Source organism: Buteo buteo, chromosome 16 (assembly GCF_964188355.1).
Source record: "Buteo buteo chromosome 16, bButBut1.hap1.1, whole genome shotgun sequence".
In the NCBI taxonomy this organism is placed as follows: domain Eukaryota; kingdom Metazoa; phylum Chordata; class Aves; order Accipitriformes; family Accipitridae; genus Buteo; species Buteo buteo.
The window spans coordinates 24,403,038-24,425,032 of NC_134186.1; the positions used below are offsets into that span (position 1 = coordinate 24,403,038).

The following is a 21,995-nucleotide window of genomic DNA, read 5'->3' on the forward strand; positions in this document are numbered from 1 at the left end:
TGCACACATTTCTCCTAGTACAAATAGATGGCCACGAGCGCACTGAAGCGGATGGGCCTTTGGCGTTACTTGCGATTAAGCGGCAGTCAGGCTTTAAGGTGTGGAAAGATAACTTGTTTTAACCGATTCATAAAAGAGATGGGGCGTCTTCTTCTGGAAATCGCCCGCCCCCCAGTTTTACCAGCGAGGGGACAGGGGACGCGAGGCCACGACGGCCCGTGCCAGGCCGGGGCCGAAGCGGGCGCCCCTGCCACGGCCGGCTCTCGCCGTGGGACGTGGCGCCGCGTCCCGCCGGCACACGCGTGCGCTCCCGCTCCCCGCGGCCAGCCCGGCCGGGGAGCGTGCCATCTCTCTGTCTTTACCGAGATCAAATGGAGCTACTCAATCAGGGGGTGCCATTATTGCCTCCACCATGCAATTTCCACTATCAATAATTTACTCCATGCGCTGCGCAGGCAAGAAGGGGGAAGCGGCAAGACAGATTTTTGACAGGAGGGACGGAGAACCACCCCGCGGGCAGCGGGGCAGAGCCGAGCCGGCCGGGTTTGGGTTTTTTTCGCCCGGGATCCCGCGGGCACCGCGGCCGTCCCTGGTTTCGCCGGCGGGCGCTGGCGCGACGGGCGGCTCCGGCTGTCGGTGTCGGTGTCGGTGCCGGTGCCGGTCCCCCCCGGTGCCGGTCCCCGACCGGGGCAGAGCCGCCTCCGGGCCGCCCCGGCTTGAGCTCGAGCACCCGCGCCCGCAGAAAGTCACCGGTGTAACGTTACCTGGGGCGCTCATTAATAAGCAATGCCTGTTATTATCTTGATTGCATTCTTAATAGGCAAACTACGGAGAGGTCAGCGCGGGAGCGATATTTAAATGGATCGGGGCTTGCTTAATACCCGCCGGAGTAAACCAATATCCCGCGGCGGGCGGGCAGACAGACCGACCGACCGACCGACCGACCGACACCCCCCCCCGTCCCCCCCACCTCCGCCTCCCGCTCCCCGCCCGGCCCGGCCCGGCCCGGCCCCTCCGCGCCCTGCCCGCCGCTCGGGGGGCGCCGGGGGAACGGGGGCCGGGCCGGGCGGGCGGGGCCGGGGAGGCGGCGCGGAGGCTTTAAGCGGGGCAACGCGGTTGCCTGCGGCCGCCGCAGCCGCTGGCCGGAGGCGCCCGGGGCTGGGGGGGCGAAGCCGCTCCGCGGGGAGGCGGCGGCGGCCGGGGCCGGGAAGGCTCCGGTTGGGCGGCGGGGGTGGAGGATCCGGCTCCCGCTGCCCTCCCGCCCCTCATAAAGCTTTGATGAGACACTTGAGCCGCCGCCTGTGTTGCCGGGGCGGCGGGTAGGCGGCCGGTGTGGGACTTGGGAGCCCGGGGAGAGGATGTGACTTCCCGGAGGGGGAACCCGGACAGGCTTTGTGTGGACGACGAGGTACGGCGGCGCCCCGCCGGGGAAACTCGAGGGGGCCGGGGAGGGGGGGGGGGGGAGGCGGGCGGCTGCGGGCCGCCCAGAGGCGTCCGGGGAGCGGGAAGGGCGGCGGCGGCGGGGAGGGCAGGGCCGGGGCTAGCCCCGCGCCCCTTTGTTCCCGCACCTGTCGGTCCGGTCGGTGCCCGGCGGGGGCTTCTGTCGGAGGTAGCGGCGCTCCGCTCGTCGGCGTGAGGGAGGCGGAGGGTGGGGGGGGGGGGGGGGGAGCGGCGGGGCCGGGCGGCCGTTGGCGCTTCACCCGACGGCGACGGCGGGGGCGAGGCGGGGCCGGGCGCGGGGCGCGCTGCCCGCGTGGCGGCGCCCTGCGCGGGGCGCGGCGGGCGGGCGGGCGGTTGGGCGGCGGGCGGCGCCCCCTGGCGGCGGGCGCGCGGCGGGGCGGAGGCCCCGGCCCTCTTCCCCTCAGCGGTGGCGGCGGCGGCGACGGCGGCGGCCGCCCGCTGGGTCCGGGCGGCGGGGAGGGCCGGGGACCGGGCGCCGCCCCGGTTCTGAGGGAAAGGTGCCGTCAGGGAGGGGAGCCGTGCACTTGTTGAGGCTCGGGCGTCGTTGGAATGTGAAGCACGCCGGGCACCCTCACCGGGATTCCGGTGCCGTGGCGGGGGAGGGGGGAGGGGGGGGTGTCCTCCGCCGTGTGCGGGGCCGGGGAGGGAGGTGGGCGGCTTGGGCGGCCCTCGGCGGGGTGTCCGCGCTCGCCGGTGTGCGGGGAGGAGGAGAGGGGAGAGGTTGGGTCCTGCCCGCGGGGTTTGACTTCACGTTGGTGCGGGGGGAACGGTTATCCCCCGGCCTTGGACGGTAAATGCGGTTGGCAAAGGTTTAACTTACACTTTGGAAGCCGTGCGCTCTCCCGCTGTTCTGTTTTGGGTTTGGGGTTTTTTTTTCTTTTATAGCATTAAAAGCATAAGGTGTTACAACTGTGGGCCACGCTTGCTGTGCTTGTTTATTTTTAAGAGGTGCTATTGGTGTCTTGCTTTGTACTTTAGGGTTAAAATGCCTGCTTTTCCTTTCGGTTTATTGTAGTTTGCTGTTCTGAGGTTATGACTATTTCGAGATCAATAGTCATTACTTATTTATGTTTCTAGTAACACAGTTCTAATGAATGCAAAGAATCTATCCTGGCGATACATTTTTCTTCAGCAAGGATTTCTGTAATCTTTAATTCATGGTGTGATAAGTACATAAAATGAATTTCCTTGGTCATCTGTAGATATGAGCAAAGGGCCGGGCAATGAGCCGCCTGCTCACAGACAGGACCAGCCTTCGCGTCGCTAAGTTTGGGTGGCCGTTGGGTAGCAGAAGCGAGGGGTTTTTGCTCTGTTTGCGCATGGTTGGCCGTCCCAAGCGAGAAGGTTGTCGCATCGTCCCGCTCGTTTGTGTCGGGTAGCGCTTTGGTAAAAATCAATGGCTCTGTTTGCAGAGCAGGAGCGCTGCCTGCGACCGCTTGGGTGAAAACTTGACCCCAGTGATGGCCCAGAGTTAGTCTAGGTGGGGAAGAACGTAAGCAGAGGGGACACTCTTGGCTCTATCCGGGCTGCGAATCCCCTGGTTTAGCATGTGAGAGGAGGTAGCAGCTGTCAGGGGGATGCTACCGGCAGCGGCAGGGCACTGGCTGTGTAAACAAACCCGAGGCGAGGGAAGGGGAGAAGGCAAACCGTGACGTTCTCCTGCCTGCTCTGGGAGCAGCGGGACAGAATGCAGTCCCTCACCTGGGAGTCGGGGTAAAGCAATGGCTCCCTGTCAACTCTAAAATACCTTGAAGGAGCTGGTAGATGTTTCAGCTATTTACTTAACACAACTAGATACAGGAGCCTTTCTACAGGGCTCTGTAACTCACAACAATTTTCTGCTGTAGTACTACCACTTAATGTTCAGCCTCACTGAACCTCGGCTGGGAAAACCCATTTGTAAGTAGTGTGCCTTCTGTTCACGTTGCCAGTGCACTCTGCTTTCTGGAGCTGCAGGGTAGATCCTGTCGTTACATGGCTGTGAAATCAGGGTAAACCGGGTCAGAAGGATCAAGAACACTTTATCTGAATAATCCAGATATAACAGTGGAGGAAAATGGGAAAGTACTTTTATCTTGGTGGGAGTAAGGCTAAACTGAAAAAAGTTTAATTTCAAGCAGCGTGCTTTTAAACACGAAGGCATTATGTTGTAGTGTAGTGCTATGGGAGTACTACAATATGCTGAAATACTACGAAACGTAGTGCACAGATGCAAAGGATTTTAAAGACTCATTAAAATGTGAAAGAATATAGTGGAAGATAAGGATCTGTGTTTTTGCTTAAAAGCTCTGCATATAGTGACAGTGCTGAGTTGAAAGTAGCTGCAGCTAAAAGTCCTTGCAGTACCCGTAGCAGTTTCTGCAACTCTTACTCTGCTGTTACAGTGAGGAAAACACATGAAGCTGCGTGTTTAGCTCGGACAGTAGTTCTCTGCCAGGGTGCAGGTATAAAAGCAGGTCACAAGAAACTTGCGAGTAGGAGACCCTCTCATCCTTTCTATGGGTAAGCCTGCGTGAAGATGAGAAACAATTCACTCAGAGTGAATTGTGTGACAGATGTGATCCTATTAAAAAAAAAAAGTATTTCCCATACTCTGCCTTCCTGGTTTGTATAAAAGGCTGAAATGTTGTTCTAAGAATGTGCCCTGTGCCTACACTAGAAACGTCACGTTAGGCATTGTGTGAATTGGTGGAGGCTCCACTAGAAGAGGATATATGCTTTTAATAGGTTAATTGCGAACTTGTCTTGACCTGTTTTCAAGCATATGTTGTGAGCGCTTGGTTCCTCCTAAATAGCTAAAATGCTGTTTAATTAGGAAACTCTCAATCAGTTCTTAGATCAGTTCATACACTGGCATTCTTGGTAATGCTTAGCTGTGAACACCCTTTAAAAGGAAGCTTTTAAAAGCGCTGAAGCTAAGCTATTTTTGTGTGTTGCTGAGGTGAAGCAGTAACTCAATAACCTACTGTCTTCAGTTCCAGCTAGGAAGGTGCTATGCCTAACAACTCTTTTGTTCCCTGCAGTACGCCATTAGGAAGCAGTACAGGTGCGTACCAAGCAAACTGCCTGATGTGTGAGCCAGGATGGGGCTACTAGGCTGTGCCCACTTGTCAGCTCACAAATCTTACTGTTTCCTTTCCTTATCCATACCTGTTATTCAGTCTCATCTTTGACTGTAAGTTCTTTGGGGCAGAGATCATCTTGCCTGTCTTCTATTCCTGGTGCCTGACAAGGACTCCTCAGTGCTCTTGCGATACAAACAATAAATAACAGATTTTGCTACGCAGTGTGTACAGGCAACTCTGCCATGGTCCTTTAAACTTACATGTTATCAACATAAGTCCTTATGCTACTCGATTTGGAAACACTGAAATATACAATAACAGAAGAATAAAATGCTTTAATTTTGGAGATACACGTGTGAGTTAATAGGGTAACCGTTATACCATGGCCTATGTCCTCTGATACAATCTTACGTTGGCCGTGTTGCTTACAATTCTAGGCTCTGAGCAGTCCAATGAGGAACGCTGTTTGCAGGAGTTGCCCATGCAGAACAGGACAAACCATCGTATGCATGAAGTGGAGGTGATCTGTAGGGTCAGGCTCACGTTTTCCTCCTTTTCAACATTCAGGACCTAATTACAAGGCAAGTATAGACTGACAGAGTTCGACTGCTACACCCAACAGTAGCAATCAACACGGAATAGTCTGAAATACTGAAGATGCTATGACTTGACTAAATAGGCAACAGTCTTACCAAAAAAAGCCGGCCTCATCTGAGGCACAGAGGGTTGGCTGGGATGATGCTGATTTGATGTGATTGTAATCCTTTAGTAACACTGATACTAGTAGCAGAACGTCCCATTACGGCATAATTTAGGCATCACGAATGGATACAGCTGTCTGAAGATGAGTACCACGGACAACGGGAGGAAGCAAAAGCAAACTTCGTTTAGTGAATTTTCATGCCCTGGTGACAGCTGCCATAAGGCTGTAGCAGTTGTATACTTTCCTCGGTAAGAATATTGTATCTTTCAGAGAAGTCATTTTTTGAAACCAGTTAATTAGGACGGTTATTTCTGGCCGTGGCATTTGTACAGAACAGAAGGCATGATTGTTCTTATGTTTGTTTCTCTGAGTCCTTTGATCGACTAGAAGCTCTCCATGCTTTACGCTATAAATTACCTCAATACTTTGGCAGTTCATTTCTTTTCTTGTGTACTTGGTTAGGAAAATGCAGAAATCCTTGTGACTCAGCTTCAGACTACTATAAATTATGAAGAAATGGGGGAGGGGGTCACATTTCAAATTAGGAAAGGCAATTCTAGGAGGATGGGAGGAATACTGGTTGCTAAATTTGAGATAAGCATCTCTTGGTATCTCAAAATCTAAGCAGCTACCGCCACCTAGAGATGCATGAACCGAACACGCTGCTATGGCTGGCTCTGGCAACTGAGGCTGCACGATCAAAATGAGTGAGGCTGCTAATCCCAAGCGTTCTCACTCCGCAGCAGTAAGTTCAGGGTATGGATGCGGGCTTTTTTTTTTTTTTTTTTGAACCCTGCGACTGAGGCGGTACCTGCGAATCCTATTCTAGGGATGCAGGTAACTAGTCTTTATACAGTCTTCCTGGTGTGGCTTAAATAGGTAAACAAGAAGCATCACTTTCAGTAAATCATTTGCTGAGTGAACTTTAGACTACACCTGAAGAAGTATTTGCAAGTCAAATTTATACTGGTTTGTAAGAGCTGTTGGTGAGACTTGATAGTGTGTCCAAAGCTTGCACCCAAAAAAGTGCAATGTAGAACTAGTCCCTTAAGGATTTGAGTTCAGGTGGGGTGGGAAGGTTTTTTTCCCCATCCCGTCATTGAAGTCTATGTAGTAGGGGGTGTCCTTTAGTAGGTATTTGGTGGAATAGAAAAAAATTCTGATTTTCTTGATGTATTGACTCAGCAGCCTTTAGCTTGGTTTCACTAGATCCAAGATTTTCCCAACTTCAAAATTAACTATTGAAGTTGAACTGGGTACATAGATATTTGTTGCTACCTCAAATCTAACAATATGGAATACACTTTTTATATCTGCCCCTTGGTTCTTAGGATACACTTTCCCGTTTTGTTTTGAGCTCACGGTTTCTGATTTTTGTTTTGAACATCAATCTTTGGCTGTGGCAGGTTCTTCCTCTGCATTTGGGAGAGAAGAATAAGCACTGTTCCCTATTTAATTTGTGAGGAACTGCTTATAAAGAGAAACAATGTGCCTTTTTTACCCGCTGAACTCAGAATCTCATGTGCAGTTATTTTTGTTTGACTCTTACAGGCACAGTACTTTTCAGGGGCTTTTGTAGTAACTGCTAGTTTATGGCTATCAAATGCCCAGTGGAATAGGAAACCCAATGCAACTAAACCTCAGTGGGAGTTGATAACTTCCATCTCTGAGCCTTGAAAATGCAAGCCAATTGTTGATTGTGTGTACTGCACATCTTTCCAGGTGATGATTTTGATAATTTCGTAAGATATTTGAAATCTGTCAGTATAAAGTATGTCGGCATAAGGGTTTAATGTGTAGCTTGTGAGGGAACAGAGTTTTCCTGTGGGAAACTGAAGAGCTGTGATACAGGGATATTTGCCATTCAAGTCAGGAGGCAACTGTGAACTATTTAAACCATATCAGGGTGTATGAGAGAGCTGTTGTACCAAACTAGTGTTTGAAAAACTACCTGTGGCTCACCTGGAGTTCCACATCCAAGCTCAGCCTTTTCAGTACGTGCACTGGGCTACAGGTAGGCTTGTAGTCCTTTGCACGCATGTAGCGCAGCATAGCAAGAGGAGTCTAGAAAAAGATCGAACTAGGTGAAGTCTTGAGCAAAATGCTGTTATATGCTCTTTATTAACTCAGCATGCAAAAGACTTGGAGCGTGTTGCTGCAGTTAAAGCTGTAACAATAAGAACAGGACTAAGTTGTGTGTGTGTGTCCCCAAATCCTGTACTACATATCTTCTAAAAGAGAGTTAAGCTTAATCTTGTGCCAGTTCTGGGGCATGTTGTGCCTTATCTAATGTGATCAAAACACTGCTTGCTTTAAAAAAAAAAAAACCAGCTCCTGGAGAAATGCAGTTTTGTCTAGATCAAGGAATTAAAGGTTATGATCTCTGGATTCCTTAGTCCGTTATGCCATTTACTTTCTAAGCTTGGTGCAACATCAGTACCCATATGGTTTAGTTTACCCTTCTTTACACTGGCCGTGGTGCTCTCAGTGAGTGTTCAGTACTTGATATACTGAGATGAAAAGAAATCTAAACTTTATTCAAGGGGTGGATTAGTAAGTAAACCAACCTCCCCTCAGTCATAGCTGTCACTGTACCACAGAAGTGTATGGACACTGTTGGGATGAGCGACAGGACTTGTTTTGCAGTATTTCTAGATAATTGTGCCTGCTGGCTGCCTGCATTAAGACTTGGATCTTCACTTGCTATTTACATTCCTTCTGAGTTGATAATCCAGTTTGACTGAGCCGTAAATGCCAAGAGAGAAATGCTATTTGATAGAATTTGTACTGAAAGCCAGTGAGTCCAAGGGGGAAGCAAAGCCACTAACAAGTTGAAGCTGGCAAGGGTAACTTAACCAGAACCCATGCCAGGAAACTGTGGTGAAGTAAGAATTTGCTGCTGAACATCATGACTGGCCTTTATCTTTATAATGGGTTGAACCAAAACTAGAAATAAACACATCTGAAGTTCTCCATTTTTGCTTTTCCAGATATAAACATTACTGTTTATGTCAATGTCATGATTTTTTTTTTGTTGGCAGCTAGTGCCCTACAGACGGGTGAAGAAGGATTGTTTTTATTTTATGGGAGGCAAAGAAGGATGTTTCATGTCTTGTTACAACAGCAGGGTACTTACTGGTATGGTGTTAGCAAGTTGCTGTCAATGAAATGTGCAAAGAGATGATAAGCAGGTGCTTCTTTACGTCCTCTCAGAAATTTAACATTTCGTGTAATAACTAGCAAAAGAATGTCTGAAAATGAGTTCTCCCCTTAAAAGCTAATGATCAGCACCTGAAGTTAAAAAAAAAGAACAAAGCTGCCTGCCTTGGAAGACTCATTTTAACTCCTTTTCTCTCTCAATTTTGCACTAATGATTAATTTCTGCTGCCCCCTGTGCAAAACCTTTCTGCTGTTGTAACTGCAAAAGTAACAGGAACGTTAATGATGAACAAGGATGTTGCAGAAGGATAAGTGAGTCACTTCCACATGCCTCCATTAACAAAAAAAAAAAAAGGCAGAAATAAGATTTAAGAAGAAACTACTTAGAGGTCTAAGCCTCCAAAGAAGTCTACTTCTGAGTCTGACAAACCTACATGCAGCATCTTGAATTCCATAAACCTCAAGCATGATGTTGTATCACCTGGTTCTTAATAAGATTTGCTCAACATGGATATTGTATATTTTTTTCCTTGCTCCAGTTCCTGTAACTGTTATGAAAATTATAGATCTTACACCTGGAAATACCAGAAATCATTTCCTCTAATGGAAGAACAGGTATGCAATGAGAGCTAGAAAACACAATAAATAACTTCCATGTCTACTCTAAAACACTTTGGGGGAAGTCTTCAGTTGCGAAGCACCACCAGACCTGTTAGCATTCAAGTTGTACTCACTAGAAAATGACTGCGGGGGAACTGCTGATACTCTGCATACCTTATAATTAGTCATGTTCAGGCATACTTCAAAACTGACTTGCAGTTTTGTCGAGGTCAGTCCTGAGCCATTTGTATTTTAATGCAAAGATGCATCTGTGGAGATGCATTGGGAAGAAAAGATGACTGGAAGTCAGTCATCTTTTTTTCCTTTTATTGTTTTGATGGGGTTGATGCTGCTACACTGGCTTCATCCCCTGTGAGCGCTGAGCATCCCTATTATGAGTAGGCATAGCCTTGCTCTTCTCCATTTTATACAAATTAAGGCTGACCTTTGGTCCCTGGCAAGCTGCCTGGTTTGTGTTTATAGGGCTGGTAAATACCTACTTGTGCAGTAGTAGTTTTCCATGGGAATAGGTCTTTCCTGAGTTTCATAGCAAATTTGCTGCAGGTAAAAGCAGACTCTGGATGAGACGGGACATTGTGTTGCCTTTCAAATCAAACCTCTTAGAAACATTCTTCAACATTAAAACCTCTATTTTAACGCTAGTTTTGCTTTTCTTGTTGTTCTTTGTTATGTAATGGTTGAGCCCACAAATTAGGAGCATGAGGCTAAAAGCTGAGGAATGAAGGAAGAAACAAAAAGACATATGGCAATAGCAGGAGGTCCTGCCACCCCACCTTAGGCTCGTGACAACATGCCCTACATTTAACCTACAGTCAGGAACTAATTAACGACACAGATGGAAGTGAGCTAGCATATGTATTCAAAAAAATACCCCTAAGGTTTTAATCAGCTGCCCTGCCTCTTTCTGGGTTAGACATTGAAGTTACCCTAGAGAGATTTGCAAAATATGTGAATGATACACATGGTTAAGGCAGCCTTGTGTAGTGGCTGAAGCGAGGGATTGGGAGTGGGGGCTGCCCTGTTCTCTGGTTCAGCAGCGACTTGCTGTGCAATCTGGGGTAAGTTGTTTAAAAGTCTTTATGGGCTTCAGCCTACCCGGAGGGAAAATAGGATTTCTGATGTGGTTCCTCCTCACCCAAGTATGTTGAGATTCAGTGTTTGCCAAGCACTCTGGAAGCTTTGATAGTATGTTCTCCAAGAAATGTTGTGCAAGTGGAAAGTCACAGCAGCATAAGTAGCAGGTCTCTACTTTTGCAGCTTGTAAGTGGTTTTTTACCCTCTAGAACTACTAATTATCTCTGATAAGACAGCTCTGCTTTTGATTTTGACTAGGATGGTGACTTCTAGATAAGCTGGTCTGTTGTGCAGAGATTTGGGAGAGGGAGAACACTTAGCTGTTTTCAACAGACTAATTGGGTAATTTAATGTTTCTCGCTTTAACTTTCTCTTTCCTCCCCCCCCCCCCCCCCCCCCCCCCAGCGATTTGAAGAGAGGCTCTCCTTCCCTGCAGGGCAGTAGGATCTGCTTATGTGAAGGGACAGGTATTGAAGTTTTTCTAGAGAAGTGTTTATTTAATGACTGAAATCCCATATACAAACCTACCCTTTGGAGCTTAAGGGCTCTTACAGTGAGAACAGTATGCTGGCAGCAAAGCCACTTTCTTCAGCGGGGAGGGTGTGCGTGAAACAAGACACCCAAGCGCAGAGCAGAGCGGAGGAAAGTTAGCTGGTGTTGGGCTGGATTTTGCATACTTCTGTTTATAGGCATGTCTGGGCTATTTATGTGCTTATATCGGTGGGGGAAGGGAGGAGCTAGTCTGCACACCTAGAAAGTTTTTTTTTCTTCCTCTTTTCAGTGTAATTATTACCAAATATGCCTGTATCCCTCAGGAATCCTGAGTGTGAGGAAACTGTTTTGCTGAAACCCGTCACACTTTGTTCTGATAACAGGTATTGGCTATAGTTTAGGTGTCGGCCCCATGTGATTTTATGACCACATGAGTACTGGGCCACCTTTACAGCTGGTATAAATCTATGAACAGAGCATTATGGATTTACACCAGGCAGGGACTGTGTCCACCAGAATTAGGTCCACTGGAACATACTGCTTCAATGAACCACGACAGTTTTTGTGCAAGTGATTTCCCATGATGCCACAATCTATAGTTGTATCTGGTGGCAAGTATGAAAAGTCATGAACCAGGTAAACTTCATTTTTAATTGGGGAGGGAAAGGACCCAATGTCTGTCTAATTCACGGGAATCAGTGTAACGGTCCTCTGTGAAAGAAACTACACCACTATACAACTGGGAGAAGGCAGGAGCTTGATAAATTAATTTTTCCTGCAAGGCTGCAGGTTTTCTTTTGTTCTGTTAAATGTTTGTACCTTGAGCACTACAATTAATGAAGCTTGTTTTCAGACACTTGCATCTTTGCCAGATGTACCTCTTCACCCCTTCTAGTAATTCCAAACCCTTTTCCTCTGTGGAGCTTGTGAATTGAAAGCAGCAATACACAGTGTAGTAAGTCTGTAACTGGGTAAGCCCGTATGCTGGTGGTTGCCTGACTAAGGATGGAGGAGGGGGGGGAGTTTATTTGGGTAGGTCTCAGCTACTTGCATGTCAGTTAAAAAAACATGACCGTAGAAATAGCGTTATCTGTGAAACTTATATCCCTCTATTGAATCCAGTTGAAGTTGGCCCCCAAATTTTTAAAATGTATTAGGGATAGAGAACCAGGCATAGCAATTGCAGAAGTCTTGTTTCAACATGAAACCGCTTTGAAGGTGGGGGGGAAAAAAAAAAAGCTCAAAACTATAATGCTTTGAAATCTGTGGTGTGCTGCATTGTCATAGTAAAATTTCAGTGGTGAAAGAGCACTTCTTGCCAAAGTGTTTTCAATACAGTTATGTTAACATAACTTTCCAGCAGTATTATCTCCAATGATAAAGCCATTGTCACAGCAGGACACACGCAGGGCTGGCTGCCCAGTGAGGTGGGTTAGATTCCTAATGAGTAAATCCTTGTTCAGTACAAATTCCTCATTGTTCCATTAATGTAGATTGAGGTGCCTTTGCAAACACAAATTTCTTCTCCTGGTCTGGTTGTTCCCATGTAATGTTGGACTTGAATACTCCCAGAAGCTGCTCTGGTACCTCAGTGTAAGCTTTCATCCCTTGCCCCATCTGTGGAAAGTATATATGCATGGAGATGCTGTGCTAACAACTGGACTGAGCATGTGTTGAGAGCGATCTGCACATGAGGGCAGGCAGCCAAAGATGACTGATAACACCACTGGCAAACGCACGCATATTGTTAATACCTGTCAGGGCTCTGACAACAGGCATTTCCAGTTTCTGGTTCATGCACATCACAACATACTGATCTGCTTCATTTCAAGGACTGGCTATGGCTAAAAGGCAAGGTATTCTCTTACAGCAGTGCCACACACAGTCAGGGTCTCGGCAAAGGTAAGAGTCTTGTAACAGAGGGATATAGCCCTTGCTCTCCTTTACCCTAGAGAAAGCACTGCCTGCCCAAGCCATGGGTAACTGCTCCATCTGACGCTTGCGCTTTTTAACCATTAATTTTCCTTGGCTGAGCTTCACTTGTGTTCCTGTGGAGTGCATAATGTTCTATAGGTCCCAGGAAGCTTGCCACTTGCAGTGGAACCGATGGGTGCGTGGGATGTTTTACATGCTGTTCGATAGTTTATAGGCACTTGTAAGATCCAAGCTCAACTGGTACAGCAGCTTCTGGGTTGTTCCAGGGCTGCTGGACACATGTCGCAACACAAGGGATCCAACTCACGCTAGTTTGCATGCAACGTGCTCCATTCTGTTCCTGCTCTCGGGTGCCAATTAACCATGACTTCAGTGGGAGCTTCATGTGTGTACTTGGCAGAATAGCTTAGTCCTGTGACGATTCAGCACAGTATTCCGCACCGAAGAGCCGTAGTGAAATGGAAGACAAACCACAGATGCTGCTCAAAGGTCTGAGGTTCTGCCCTAACGTTCTTCTGTGCACAGGTTGAATTAGCGTTATATAAAGCTCTAGTGGCTATCGAAGCAAATGATTTCGGAGAACTGTAATTATCTGCTCCCATGGAGGAACCAGATAGTATCTTGGCATGGAGTTATTATTTCGTGGAATGGTTTTGTGGTTTTTGGTTGTTTTTCTTGTTTGGGGCGGGGTGGGGGGGTGGAGGTAGGTAGCCTGTTCTATAGGTGAACTTGCTTTTCACAGAGGTTGCATAATGTTACTTCTGAATGACCACAGTAATGGCATGAATGTACCTTGACATATAGTCTAAAACAGCTTAATGCAGTTTTCTAAGCCTGAAGTCAATTTTGAAATTGGAATTTGCTAATGCTTAGGTTTTAGACTTGGAAGTCCTGTCCCTACTGTACAGTATTTCTGGCATGGCACTAGGAGTGCGGCATGTTACCCAACCCGTGATATTCCCGATGAGCAAAAATAAACCTGCTGGTAGCACTTTTATTTCAGCAGGATTTTCACTGCATACCTTTGTATTTCAATGTGAAATTTTGGTTAAAAGTGTTGTGGTAAAGCATTTTGTGTTTGATATGTATAGTGGCATGCACACAAGTACCCTTTTGGAGCAGAGTTTCTTTGTTTACAGTAGGGATTGCAACCCCCCATGCAGTTTGAGTGCCCCGTGTGCAGGATGCTGTATAAACAGCTGGAAAGGCAGTATGTGTGTCACTGGCTCAAGAATCAGTTCCCATTGTCAAAGTATAAAAATAGTGCACATCTGTTCTCTTCCATGGGTGTTGTATCTCTGAAAGCTCAGATACCATCTGTGAGTCTGGCCTGCTATTCCTTCACTTGCACCTACTGCCAAGACTCATCCCGCCTGTTTCCTGGTATGGGCAGAATGGGTCTGAGATCCATCCGACAGAAATCCTACTGGGAACTCCTTGTAGTCCCGCACTTGGCCAATTTAAGTATAAGCATGCTTGTAATGAGGAGACTGTCTGGTCTGCGCCCATTAAAGCAGCTGAATTCTCTCTCGCGGAGCTCTGAAGCAAGTGTGCCCTTTGCGTGGTAGTTTGAGTGGCCAGAAAGGTATGATGAAAATTTGTAGGAAACTCTGATACATAACTCTGTGAAAGATCAGGGGTGTAATGTCATGGCATTATTATTTTGCCGTTATTTTCTTTGGTTCTTTCCCACCTCTGGTTGACAGGAGGAATTGTGGGGTTTTTCTGTATGCGTTGGGGAACGAGTCCGATAAAACCTCAGAACCCCACAAAACCCCCTTGTAGTGCATACTTCTCCAGAGCCGAGGTATTGCTGGAGTTTCTTTACTCTTAGAAGCTGTACTATAGGCAATATTTAGCAACGTAAGATGAAAGCAAATTTCTCATGGTTAAAGTTGTAGTTTACAAACATCTTGTAAATTTGCTTGCTATTTATCTTAGTCTTCAAAATGGTTCTTAGTCTTTGCCATCTCTGACATTATGGCTAAGTAGCTTTTATTGCCTCAGGGAAAACCAACATGAGAATAAAAATAAAATAGGGTTCTTCTTCCTGACATGAAGTACCAACTTAGAAGAGTACAAATTGGCTGTGGGTGTGCATGTGTATGTATTGGGGGGGAGGGCACTTTATTTTCAGTAATAAAAAGTAATTATATAGTTTGCTGCATAAATAGCTGCAAGGATAACCAGAGTGTGTCAGACATCCAGTTATGCATGTGTTAAAGGTTAATACTATTTGCTCTCAGTACATTTAGTCTTTGCAAATCATGTGCTGACATGCATCCCATTTTGGTATCTGTTCACACACTCCGGTAATGATGCGTAGAGCAGGAACTCATGCCTGTGCCATTCAGTAGTATTTAGTAAATTGAACTTTTGTATAAAGGTCTTAGAAAATGGCAAGGCAGAAAGTGAATGTCGTCTTGCTGCTAATTTTATCTTCCACTGCACACTCCTTTCTGGAGATTAAAGCATTATGAATCTATTCACTACTGAAAGTTATTTCGACTTTCATGGTGCATATCGGGATGCAGAAAAGCAAGTACATGTTCACAGCTGTTCCTCAGGTCTCTCTGCTGGAAATACAACCTGTTAAGCTGCTAGATTTCTGCTTAAAATAACTAAAAATAATGAAATAAAACAATTAACTGGTGAATCCTCATTAAATACAAATACTGAAATAAATAGTACAGCTAGGTAATTGACTGCATATGTAAACTAGCTGTAGATAATTGACATGACCTTCATTTAATGAGCCTCCTTCCCGCTAGTGAAGATGACAGCCACAATTACGGGCCCTTATTCTAGCTGTAATTGTATGGACTTTATTGAAGTACAAACTAGGTCATGTCTTCCTGAGACCTGGTCCGTGGTGGGTGACCTCTTTTCATTGCTTCAGCTTTGCTGTGCTGCGTGAGAGAAGGAAGGATGTTCTTGCAGCCACGAGAATGGATGGCGTTCAGGAAACTGGTCTCAAATGTGATTTCTGATAGAGACGTCTTACGTGACCTGGGGGAGTAGTTTAAGGCTAGGTCTCAAGGAGGCTAGCATATATCTATCTTATACAAGTTAGTGGGTGTATACAACAGGCTATGGGACAGCAATCGAACCAAGATGCCGTCTCCTAGAGAAGTGTTTGATCTTTCATGCCCACTGATGTAGCTGGAACAGGAAGAGTGCGAAAGGGCTGCAGCCTTTAGCTGTTGTTCCTAGAAGGTGAGGAGTAGAGACCTGAATATCCTACAGCTAAGGAAGGAGGGGATGAGTGCATGAAAGGACTACAGATTGAGGTTGGATCATCAGTGATTTTATTTTGTATTTTTCTAGCTGCCTGTCTGACTAAAAAGTGGCCATGGCTAGTCTGTTTCGTTTGGCTTTCAGTTGTATTGATGCATTCAGAACACACAGTATCAGCCAGGTTGCTCTCATTAAGAAATACTCAGCACTGATAAGCCTCCATGGGAAATAGTTGCTCAGTCTACCAGGGTAGCATCAGGCATGGGTGTACACAGAAATGCTGGGGCATCTCCGTGTAAGGCCTCGTAGTGGTGGATGTGCCCAGCATGGAAAGGGGCAGCACCTTGCTTAGTAGCATGCTGGGAAAACAGGAAAATCCAGCTTTCTCCCATCTTCCCACCCCAGTTCCACTTCTGCATGCGGTAACATGGTGACTGCCTCGTAATTGGAAGGGTGTATGTAATCTGTTAGTGTTTGGGGTTTACAAGGCACTTATTGTAACAGGACAGGCAGTATCTCTAATCTTTGCAATATAGTGCAGGTTTGATAGTTGGGGAGCAGAGGAAGAGGACTGGAAGCTGCCATCCAAAGTGTTTCCAATGACCTTTTTCATCCTACATTGGGATATTAGTCCTGCCTCACTAAGTAAGAGATGAACCGTGCATTCGTGAGTCAGTTCAACGGTAGCTGAAAGGTTGTGTTTCTACCCGTGGAGTGAGATGTAAATCTTATTCTGCTATAGCGTGTTAAACTAGTAGATTTTGAGCAGCTGCTACTAGAAATTGCTATGGCCTCTAAAATGAAGAAATTTCCTAGGTGTTAAAATATTACTTCCTCATATTAAATCACTTGATACCATTTTGCTGCCAAAGACAAGGACTGTGTATGTTGCTCAAGTCACTGTCAAGATAGAGAGAAGAATCTTTCCACATCCTGCGTGCACAGTTTGGCTTAGTCTGGGACTCCTTTACAAAGAAGTAGATGGTTAATCTGTGTCTGCTTGCTAGGAGTATTCCGTGTGTCTGTGCTGCTAAAGCTTACTTTGACATACTCTTCTACTGTTATAAATGGGAGGAAGAGGGGTGGCTTTCGGTGGGACACATTTTCTTGTGTATTATCAGTATGTTATGTGGATAACGGCTGTCTTAAAGTTGTTGGTTTTCAGAGCCTAGTTGTACGTTGTTTCTTGCTACCCCAGATAATAGTGGGGGTTGTATGTCATCAGATGGGATGTAAATCGATCAAGCTTGACAGCAGTTTCCTTCCTAAATGGAAGACAAAATTGATTAAGGAAGGATTAATTTAACGTGAGGTATAAAGTACTGTTAGATCTGGTGACGAACCAGCCGTTGGCAGAGGATGCTGAGGGCTTATTGAAGTCAATTGGTGAGGTTTCTCTGCACCTCTCCGTCCTCTGTCTTTTTGTAAGAAAACAGTCCATGCGAACAAAGTTGCACAGCCACTATTCTATTCATTTCACGTCCCTCCAAGTTTATTGCTACTATGAGAGGAACACAGCCCAGTGACGATAGTGAAGGATGTGGCCTGATCCAGGAATCCTTCTTCTACCCTTTGTCTACCCACCTAACTTGAAAAGCAGATGTTCAGCCTCCAACTGGTGCACTTGGGTGACGGGTGCAAGCTTCTCTCTGTTTTGTGCTTGTCTTGGTGCCTCTCGCGTTGTGTCTTCTTTGGCACTGGAAGGCCCGAAGGCCCTTTGGGGGGGTACTGTGTGCTCAGACAGAGTCCGTCCTCTGGAGTCAAGATACTGGCTGGGACCTCTGGGCACTACTCTAATAAAAATAGCAGGAACTTGATAAGGAGCCAGAAGATCTGCGTTCTGTTCACTGCTCTGGTGGTCACAGTGTGATGTGGGTGTTTGGGGTTTTTGTTTTTCCTTCTAAGTTTTATATAAAACAAGTCTCAGAAGAGGGAGTGTATGAATATTATTATTTCTGTTGCCTGTTCCACTGGCTCTGCATTTGTATGCTAGCTGAACTGCCCCTTCTTCCTCTTGTCTTGTTTCTCCTTGTTTGATAAAGGAAGACTGATAGCTTTCTTCCTTGTGTTTCAAATCATCTCTGTAGTGTCTGTCGTCCTCCCCTTTGAGGAAGAAATCTGATACTTCTCCCTGTAGAATGTTTTAAAAATCCTAGGATGAAAAAATCTGCAAAATATTAATGTTCTGCATTGCTAGAGCAAACACTATGTTCCTGTGAGTCACAGATGTCAGGTTTGTTTAATCTTAATAAATCTATGCCACAGTAACACTTTTAAACAGGAAGAGAGATGGAGGGATGAAGGAAGAGTTGTGCTGGGGTTGAGAGGATTCTTAGCCAAAATTTTGTTTAGTGGGGGATGAGGGTGAGGAGGGCATGGACACAAACCCAAACACTTCCCACCCACCCCCACTTCATTAAGTAAACTTTGAGACCTACGTTTTGGGCACTGCCTTTCTAGTACGTATTTCATTTTCTTTGTATGTTTTATGATAGATTGTCTTTCCATGTTCAAGTCTTAAGAGTACTAGTTTCCCACAGCATATTTGCAGGAGATGAAGTAAGGCTTTTTACATAGCACCCTGTTGGCAAACAGAAATAGCGTTTACTCCAGTGAGCGCTGCCAAGTATGAGGTACTTCCGAATGAACTTCAAAAGCTCTGAAACAAGCATTAGCTGCTGCTTCAAAAATGTGAACAATGCCATTGCTTTCTAGCAAGCAGAACTGGTGAGAGCGGGGATCGGAAGGAGGAGAAATAACAACTGATGTGATGGATGTTGTAGTAGCACTTGGGATCAGACAGAAAGTATAGCTCTCTGTCACTGCAGGATTTGGGGGGTTCCTGTTGTAACAGTACCTAAAGTGTGTACTCTCCGCTTGAGGAGGAAACAATTCCTACCCTGAGGAATGTACAATCTACGGAGACTTAGCAAAGCGCTTGGGAAGGAGCAGTCATACAAGCCCAAGCTGTTGGGAGTGCTGATGGGAGTGAGTCGTGCTGATTCCAAGCCTGGTGAGGAGTTTTCTTACCGGCACTCTTTCCTGGTACTACCCCTCCATGCTCAGTGAGGACAGAGCCAAGCATAACTCATAAGCCTCAAAGCATGGCCCATAACTTCTGGCAGAACTTGGGGCAGAATGAGAGAGAAACAGGCAAACTGCTGTGTTTCAGTGTGGCAGTAGGGCTGGCTGTGTTTCTGGTTTTCATGTTGGTCTCTGGGCTGGAACGGGGTTTAAATAGATGCTTTGCCCACTTGAGAACAGGCAGTATGGGGCTCTGGGAAAGTACAGTACAGTGGTTCTGGTACTGTCATTTCAGTATAGCTCTTACCAGCTCTGTCATCCAGCAGGTCCCTTCCATGGCATTCACACGATGCAAGCAGTCTGTCCAGCTCAAATTTAGTATACTGTCCTGGACCATTTTCTTGTCTATATTTACACATACATACCTTCTACTTTTAGAGGAGGAATTGACCTGCTGAGACCTCAGAGTTTGTATGGCCTCTTTCTGTGTTTTGAAGGTTGTTTTCAAAATACAAATGCAATTTATCCTGGTGCTGTTCGTTTTGTGTTTGTTTTTGGGTTTTTTTTTGTGGATAGAACAATGAAATATTTTTGGCAAGGAGAGATCTTAAAAATTAAATACTTGCATTTGCACTTGAAGTCTTGCCTTTCATGCTTGCAAAGCTGCCTTTTACTGCTGAATGTTGCATTGCTAAACAGCAGTTCTGCCTTTGCTGTTACTTGAAATAGATGTAATCAGTCAATAAATAAGGGGTCTGTATAGCATCTAATTTCATACTTACTACAGAAAGACTTTGGCACGCAAGAACTCTGACTTGCTGGTATCAATGATGCCTAAGCTTTGGCATATGCTTTATTTGAAGCTCTAAATCAAAGAACACCCTTGTACAAGAGTATGCTTTATCACCGGTAATGAGTTGCGGCTGCATGCAGCAGATCTCTGCAGAAAATGCATAATGTCTCAGGACAACTGGGGTGAATTTGTATTACTCCATCCCTTGTAAGTTGTTAAATATTTTTTTTCTTGTTCTTGTCCTTGACAGTTCCACCAAGTGAGAAGAGTGATGACCATCCTTTTCCTTACTATGGTTATCTCATACTTCAGTTGCATGAAAGCTGCCCCGATGAAAGAAGCTAGTGTAAGAGGACAAGGCAGCTTGGCTTACCCAGGTCTTCGGACCCACGGGACTCTGGAGAGCCTAAACGGGCCCAGTGCTGGTTCAAGAGGACTGACATCGCTGGCGGACACTTTTGAACATGTCATAGAGGAGCTTCTGGATGAGGACCAGGACATCCAGCCCAGCGAGGAAAACAAGGATGCAGACTTGTACACATCCCGAGTCATGCTAAGCAGTCAAGTGCCTTTGGAACCCCCGCTGCTCTTTCTGCTCGAGGAGTACAAAAACTACTTGGATGCTGCAAACATGTCCATGAGGGTCCGGCGCCACTCTGACCCAGCTCGCCGCGGGGAACTGAGCGTATGTGACAGCACGAGCGAGTGGGTGACGGCGGCGGAGAAAAAGACTGCAGTGGACATGTCCGGGGCGACCGTCACAGTCCTGGAAAAAGTCCCAGTACCCAAAGGCCAACTGAAGCAATACTTCTATGAGACCAAATGCAACCCCAAGGGGTACACAAAGGAGGGCTGCAGGGGCATAGACAAGAGGCACTGGAACTCCCAGTGCCGAACTACCCAGTCTTACGTGAGAGCTCTCACCATGGATAATAAAAAGAGAGTTGGCTGGCGCTTTATAAGGATAGACACTTCCTGTGTATGTACATTAACCATTAAAAGGGGAAGATAGTGGATTTGTGTTGTATAGATTATATTGAGACAAAATTATCTATTTGTATATATACATAACAGGGTAAATTATTCGGTAAAAAATAATTTTATGGACTGCATGTATAACTGAAGTTTATACAGTACAGTGGTTCCACAATCTATTTATTGAACATATCCATGACCTGAAGGGGAACAAAAGTCATTTGCGCACAAGTTGAAAAAAAAAAAAAAAACCAAAAAAACAAAAAACAAACAAACAAAAAAACACCAAAAAAAAAAAAAAGAAAAACAAGCGAACAAAAAGTCTGCATTACATTCCTCGATAACGTTGTGGTTTGTCGCCGTTGCCAAGAATTGAAAATATAAAAAGTTAAAAAAAAAAAATAAAATTGCATGCTGCTTCAATTGTGAATTGATGATAAACTGTCCTCTTTCAGAAAAATAAATTGAACCAAAACATTCCGTTTACATTTTAGACAGTAAGTATCTTTATTCCTGTTAGTATTATATCTGTTTACTGCTTTTAACTTCTGATAGCGTTGGAATTAAAACAATGTCAAGGTGCTGTTGTCATAGTTTTACTGTTTCTCTTTTACTTTTGAACTCCCGTCAGATTGAAAAAGAAAAAAAAAATCATTACCTTATTCTGGATTAAAAACAAATTTGGTTTTTTTGTATGTTGTGAAGGTGTTTGCAATAGCGATCCAACTACTGACAAAAAAAAAATAAAAAAAAAAAAAGAGGCAACTGAAAAAGAATGGTGATGTTCCACTTCACATTCTTGAACTTCAGGCTTAAAGACAGCACTTAGTTAACTGTATGGCAACATGCTTTTTTGGGTTATTTTCTTTTATTTTTTTATTTTATTTGCTGTCTTTTGGGACCTGCATTTGTTTATACCATGTTTGTTTGTGTTTGGGGTTTTCTTGTTTTTTCCTTTCCTCCCTCTGGAAGGATGTTGGTTGTGATCTTTAAAGTATTTCACTTACCATACAACTGGAGCTTGTCATATAGAAAATAGTCTATAGCGTGTTGAGAGCAATGATTTTATGTAATAAAAGACTCTGTGCTTGGATCAAATGTCTTGGTGAAGCACAAGAAGAATGTCACTAGAAAAAGGGGTCTGGAAGGACGATAGTGGATCTGAAATCAGGTTGGTCGTGGGACTGCATAGCTCAGCCAGTGCAGGGACAAATGGCAGTGTTCTGGGTGGGCCCGAGGCTATCCAAATTGCAGTCGGCACTGAACGTGGTCCTGCGCGTCGAGCTTTGCCTTGTACGACGCTGCCCTTACCCTCGGCCCCCGGCCTGCGACGCACGGTGCGCGAGCTGCAGCGGCATCCCTGCCCGCGGGAGCCCTGGGAATTCGCTGGGGAGCGAGGCGGAAGGAAGCCCTGCCTCGAGCTGAAAGCAATTAGCATTTACGTTTGTGTGGCTCT

The 21,995-nt window shown here is 45.8% G+C and overlaps 1 protein-coding gene across 3 annotated transcripts; it reads left to right on the forward strand.

Moving 5' to 3' along the window:
- The first annotated feature begins 1,159 nt into the window (after nt 1-1,159).
- BDNF (brain derived neurotrophic factor) lies at nt 1,160-20,762 on the forward strand. 3 transcript variants are annotated; one of them, XM_075047100.1, is made up of 2 exons: nt 1,160-1,408; nt 19,815-20,762. In XM_075047100.1, the coding sequence occupies exon 2, from the start codon at nt 19,836-19,838 to the stop codon at nt 20,574-20,576; it is 741 nt and encodes a 246-aa protein (XP_074903201.1). In that variant the 5' UTR covers nt 1,160-1,408; nt 19,815-19,835; the 3' UTR covers nt 20,577-20,762. The 3 variants fall into 3 exon arrangements, with proteins under 3 accessions (XP_074903201.1, XP_074903202.1, XP_074903203.1); XM_075047101.1 differs by lacking the exon at nt 1,160-1,408 and adding an exon at nt 1,955-2,046; XM_075047102.1 differs by lacking the exon at nt 1,160-1,408 and adding an exon at nt 12,401-12,477.
- Nucleotides 20,763-21,995: the final 1,233 nt, after the last annotated feature.

Coding starts and splice junctions, on each gene's coding strand:
- BDNF (XM_075047100.1), top strand. CDS start 19,836: ATGACCATCCTTTTCCTTACTATGGTTATCTCATACTTCAGTTGCATG.